Consider the following 6,461-nt stretch of genomic DNA (forward strand, 5'->3'; position numbering starts at 1 on the left):
ATGCCATATTTGTGTAGCAGTTAGGGCACGAAATGCATCGACGGTCGTGCCATTAATCTTTCAATTTTTCATTTATGCCCTCCTTCTTTATTTATTTTCATAATTTTGCCCCCCTCCTCATTTACCTGTCTTAGCTAAGCTTAGGCACAAGAATTAAACAAAGGCTACGACGACGGTCTGATCATTGGTTAATTAGTTTGTAAGATGTCCGCCGGGAGTCATATAACTGACACCATCTTACTTTAGTCTTTTTTCAAAATTGTATGAAATGCCTTTTGCTTTTGCTTTTTCTTTTTGTTTTTTTGGTTGGGATAGTGAAAAATCTAAAACTCGCGTGTACCCGTCACTTCCATTTTTAATTATCGTCATCCTTCTTATTAATGCTTCTGTTGACACCGTTAATTTTTATTGAATGAGATATCTATGAGGCATTTAGTTATTTATTATTCATAACGAGAAGCATTGATGTAGCGTTTATATTGTCGCTCATATGCGACGCTACATAAAAGAGAAGTAAATTAGAACAACACTAAAATTCAAAAGAAAAGAGAGAGATCGACGTTGATGGGATAAGAAGGGGGCGAGGCGGTGCCACCCCTTTGTCGCCGACCAAGGGCGGTTGCCCCCGCCTTGCCCTCGCTTTGTGTTCGCGGCGACTCTCGCGATCGCCAAGAGAGCAATGAATGGAAGGACCAATTCGAAAGAGAACGACAAGTTTTAGAGTTCAAATGACAATTAAAAAAAAAAAGTTTCGAAACTAAAGTGACAGATCGACACAAATTTTTGAACTCTCTATATCATTATCGTAATTATCCCTCTTTTTTATAACTTAAATCTTGCTATCCACGCACTTTTAACATCTTTTAAATCCATCATTTCCTATTATTTTTATAATCTCCGAATAATAACATTTAACTTCACATACTTTCTTTTGCAGAATGCCATTTTCAGAAATATTAGTGTCGATCCGATCTAGAACGGGCATGCCACTACTCCATCTTTTGTAGAGGCACCATATTTTTAATCCTCGGCCCGATCTCACTCCGGACAAGTAGCAATTTCTCCTATGCGTAACATGATATGAATACTGTGATCGATGATAGCTTTTATATGCTAATAAACTAGAAATGGATAATTTAACTGCTGAATATTTGGAAAAAAATGAAGTTTTTCCCTTCTTCTTTTTTAATGGGAGCTTAGTGAAATTGGAAACTTAACTATGGAGTCTATTAAAGTACGAAACTATCAACTTTGCCGACACACATGATCTCAACTTTAAGGATTCAGGATTCATTTTTCCCACAACTTCTTTTGGCCTGATCTTCTTTTTTCATTTTTCATCTTTGTATGTGGCCCCCATATTTTTCATTTTTTTTATCACATCACATCAAATCGCCATGGTTTATTACTTTATCCTTGAATCCCCTCGTAATTCCCCATCAATAATGAATAGGTAAAGCCGCCTAGGAATTTGATTTTGCTGTCATTTCACGTAGTGAAGCAAAGATTTTATCTTCTTCCTTCTCTCTTTTATTCCTTTATTTTCAAGAAGCTATTTTTCTACGCTAGACAACTTCGACTCTTCAATGCACACACAAATTTTAAAGCCATTTTTGGGTTTCATCCCATGTCAATTTATATCGGTCACTTTTGAATATCTACACTTGGCATTCTCACTTGTAGCAAGTTACGTTTGACACCTAATTTTGATTACACTTTTGTCAATTTCGTACCAATTTTGCTTCGCCGTTCGATCTACATTTACCTAAGATACCTGCAATGAAGATGTTCGATTTCTTAAAACCGTAACCGGAGTTTAGTTCCAAGAGTTTAATTTCAGCAACACCTTTGCCCCGTTATCCAATCAATTCAGTCGAGCTATGCCCTAAAGTGAGAACATCTTCAGCAACATAAGAGAGGTCTAGAAATTGAAGCTGTACATGTACTTACCTGTAATGTTTTTCGATGTACAGGAACTATGTCCACAATCAAGAGAGGGTGCACGTAAAGTGCCATGGCGATAATTTCCGAGGCCATCAATTTTATGTCTTTTCTACCCTTTTTATTCTTTCAGTAAACAGAGAGACTGACTAGTGGGGTCTTCAAACTCTCTTGCAATGAAAAAAAAAAAAAAAACAGAAATGTCCAAAATATTTTTAAAAGAAAAAGAAAAAGTATATCTTGTTAAATCTATAGGTTAAAAGCATGAAAGACCCATTTGCTTTTCTTCCTTTATTATGATCTTCCCTCACCTTTTTGCGTCTTGAGGGTCCATTCAAACATGTCCAAACCCCCCCAAAAAAAAACATGTCCAACTATTTTGGAATAGATTAAGCATACGAGATTGGGAACAACCCCCCCTCCTTCCGATCGAAAGGACGAAATTCGACGTTAATCCTTTTTTTTTTCTTCTTTTTTATGATTCAAGAGCAAGCGCACGAATACCTAATCACGCAAAAGCTCGTGAAACGCCTTGCAAATCCCATAAATCAATTATTTAGAGTTTACCCATCTAGGTAGATTCCTCGTTGAAAGAAAGGGATTAGATATTTAGAAATAATTCATATAATTTGGAATGAATCTATGATTTAATTTTCTTGGAATCTATGAGTGTTTGGGAAAATAACCAAAAAAAGTCTTAAATTTGTTGCAATTGTGCCAATTCAGTCTCAAACTTTTTTTTTTACCAATTGAATCACAAATCTTAGCAATTGTGTCAATTCGGTCCATTTGGCCGATGGGAGCCGATATGGCGCCATCGATGTTGAGTGAAAATTTTTTAGTAATATTTTAATATTTTCAATTTTTGTAATAATTTTTTCTGTCTTTTTTAAGGGGTCTGGGCAGGTAGGAGGTTGTCGGCCCTCGATCCCTAGGTGAGGGCTCGGCTGCCAACCCAAACCTTTAAAAAAAGAAAATGAAATAAAATACAGAAAAAATTATTAAAAAATTTAAAATTTTTGTTACAAATTTGTCTAGTCAGCGCCGGCAGCACCACTCAACCAAATAGACTGAATTGGCATAATTGTAAAAAATTTAAGACTCAATTGACAAAAAAAAAAAGTTTAAGATTGAGTTGGCACAATTGCAATATGATTAGGACTTTTTTGGTAATTCTCCCATGAGCTTTTCCCATTGTTATCTCCGCCCTTTTGCGGCGTGGGATAATAAGAAAACAAAAAACCCTATCAATGCTGATATACTAGGTTCATATAGGACGCATTGTTGTCACGTGCTGAATATCACCTTAATCAATATTTGCTAATGTGTTGTTTAATGACTTAGGACAGCCTGGGCTTTGAAAATTGCTCAAATACATCCTTCCTGGCTTTCTTTTGACCAACCGAACCTCCCATCACATGAAAGTCTTGCAACACTGGTCCAGCACGTCCGTGCTCCATGATCGAGGGAGCTGACTTTCTAAGTCGGTATTTTTGTCACCACGCTTAGTTAGTTCGCATACGAATTAAACCCTCATGTGATCCAATCGAATTTTTTATCGATTGGCCAGGCTCGCAATAAGATTAGGACCTACGATCAATAATGTGGCGGACGATCTCGATCATCAAATCCTAAACCAATTGCATTTATCGGATTCGTAATATTAGTCTATGACCTACTGTCCTACTCGATTGAAATCACCCAAGGAGAAGGGGTAATGTTGTCATTTGAGCAAATTGGGAGTATTTTAGTCAATTTGGGGCCACCATAATAATTTCAGTGAAAATGACATAGCCGGTCTCTGAAATTTCACTCAGTGTGCAATATGGTATCTATACTTTTGACTTGATCAGTGTTATCCTTGAACTTCAGTCAAACGTGTAACGTTGCTCCTCAATTTTTAATTTGTTTAATGTAACTCATGAATTATATGAAAATATTTAATGTTGTCCCCGAACTCGAATTAATAGAAGGACAATATTGACCATTTCTATAGAGTCCAAAGATAAAAAAAATTCATAGATCACGTTGAACACATTAAAAAGTTTAGAAACCATATTGCACATTAGGGTAAAGTTCAAGAACTACATTGTACAAATTAAAAGTTCAGATATCACATTACACATTAAGTAAAATTTATAATTTATTTGTGTCATTATCCTTTCATTATATATATATATATATATATGTGTGTGTGTGTGTGTGTGTGTGTATTGTCTGTCTCTATGATGAAAGACTCACCCAAAGTCAATGATCTTTTTCATGAAAATTGCTGATGCCGCCTCCAATTCCTAAGCTACCTTCGCCACAAGCTGCCTCGGTTAAAACTTCGGGTGCCGGCAGCGAAGGAGAGAGGTCTTTTCTCATCCTCTTTTTTTTTTTTAGTTTTATTTCTAATGGTAGAGAAATTGAGATTTAATTTCGGATTATGTTAGGAATACTTAGTAGATCACACCTCTGGCAGACTCGTCTCGGACGTCGGGCTAAGATGCGACCACACTCGTTTAAAAAACCTATCTATTGCCCCGTCGCATCATTCGGCAAGGCGCATCTCATCATTCGAGGGGGCCCTGAGGCCGCAATCGCCTGCGGTCTGATCAACGGCTCTGGTGTACCATTTGATGATCCAACGGCTATCGATCCCGAGCGAATGGGTCTAGCGCCAGTCCATTTTACTTCTTTCTCCGGCAGGGATTGGAGGGTTGTGTGGAAATTTCACCCTCTTTTTCACCGCATTTCTCCTGGAGGAGATTCCTATGTTCGCTACTTTATCCTCCTTCCCATATAATTCTTTTCGATTTTTTTTTTGTCTCTCTTTTCCGCGGGATTAGTTTCTTTAATATTTCTTCTTCGCATTTTTGGCTCTATAAATTGGGCCCTCAATTCCATGAACTTCTTCCTCTTCCTCCTCCTCTTCCTCCTCCTCACCCACTCTGAGAAATCTTGGAGCCTGAGGCTCTGTTGGTCCTCATCTCCTCTGTTTCTCCATGCAAGCTCTTGGTTTTTGCTTGCCGCTCAATCTCTGTCCACAGAACCATTTCGCAGAAACCCATTTCGTCGAAACCGCTTTGGATCGTCCCTCTCTGTTTCTGGGTGGTTTTTTTTTTTTTTTTTTTCCTACTTTTCCAGTGAGAAAATGAACTTAGATACATGATATCTCTCGTGCTGTTCTTGAACGCGCGAGCATCTTCATGTCTCCGGTTCTCAGCGAAATCCTCCGTTCGGGTTATATAATAAGTTCTTCTCTGAGGCGCCGGACCCACTTGGTTCAATCTTTCTCTGTTGCGTTCCTCTACTGGTTCTACGTTTTCTCATGATCTATCTACCTTAGGTTCTTTCGCGTAGTATTCATATACGTATATAGCTTTCGGAATCGGCTAGAACATCGTTAGGATCTGGGTCTCGTGTGTTTTTTTTTTTTTTTTTTCTTTCGTAGTTGGCTCAGATCTTGAAATAATATCATAACTTTAATTGAACCCCTGTTTTTTTGGGTTCCAATTTGGTGTTTTGCGAGTCGGGTGTAAATATACTACCATTATTATGGCTTCCTCGAGCCCGAATTCCAATTCCTCCTCGGGAACAACCGCCACCGCCGCCACCCGGATTCAAAGCTCGAGCTCCGAAGAAGACGTGTTGCTGCAGATCCAGAGGAAGAGGAAGAGGATGGAGTCGAACCGGGAGTCGGCGAGGCGGTCGCGGATGCGGAAGCAGAGGCACTTGGACGAGCTCGCTGCCGAAGCGAGTCAGCTGCGGAGGGACAACCACCAGATCAGCACCAGCATCACCATCACCAACCGCCACCTGCAGGGCCTCGAGGCGGAGAACTCGATCCTGAGGGCTCAGGCCCACGAGCTGAGCCAGAGGTTCCAGTCCCTCAGCGACATTCTCGGTTACATCCACACGAACAACCTCGGGGCGTGCGGGATCGTCGACGACGAGGTCGTGGGCGGCGGCGTCCGGGCAACGAGTTACGACCACTTCCTGAACCCGCTCAACTCGCTGGGGCATCACGTTAACCAGCCAATCATGGCAGCTTCGGACATGTTTCAGTACTGAACGTGAAGAAAATCTCACCACCAAACCTAATAATCTCCGTCCATGTTTTTGGTGCTTTGTTCCGTGTTTGCCAAAGTAATTAAGAATTTATTAAGGTGGGGGCAGTGAACGAGTGATGCAATGGATTAGATCAGCTAATCTGGGTGGTACTTGTGATGTGTACTTTTGACTATAGTTTTGCGTGGTTTTTGTTTTGTTTTTTTTTTTTTTTGAGTTTGTGGGTTTTAATTATTTATGTGATAGTGTATTTAAAAGCTTGGTTATTATAAAAAAAGAAAAAGAAATGCTCTACATATTTAAAATTCAGCCCCACCATGCACCACCATGTTAATTTCAATAGAGGAAATGCTTATCTGACAATACTATCAAAGATCGTACAATCTCAATCATAGGTCCACACACCATCATTGCATATTTTATATAAAACATCTATTAATTGGGAGATCGTGTGATCGTAAATAACC

At 39.3% G+C, this 6,461-nt stretch overlaps 1 protein-coding gene across 1 annotated transcript; it reads left to right on the forward strand.

The window, feature by feature from the left end:
• The first annotated feature begins 4,846 nt into the window (after positions 1 to 4,846).
• LOC115738672 (bZIP transcription factor 11-like) lies at positions 4,847 to 6,223 on the forward strand. The gene has a single exon (XM_030671367.2). It carries the CDS (start codon positions 5,482 to 5,484, stop codon positions 5,995 to 5,997), a length of 516 nt encoding a protein of 171 aa, XP_030527227.1. The 5' UTR covers positions 4,847 to 5,481; the 3' UTR covers positions 5,998 to 6,223.
• Positions 6,224 to 6,461: the final 238 nt, after the last annotated feature.

Source organism: Rhodamnia argentea, chromosome 2 (genome assembly GCF_020921035.1).
Source record: "Rhodamnia argentea isolate NSW1041297 chromosome 2, ASM2092103v1, whole genome shotgun sequence".
In the NCBI taxonomy this organism is placed as follows: domain Eukaryota; kingdom Viridiplantae; phylum Streptophyta; class Magnoliopsida; order Myrtales; family Myrtaceae; genus Rhodamnia; species Rhodamnia argentea.

Excerpts from the sequence above, each read along its gene's own strand:
- LOC115738672 (XM_030671367.2), top strand. The coding sequence starts at position 5,482 with ATGGCTTCCTCGAGCCCGAATTCCAATTCCTCCTCGGGAACAACCGCC.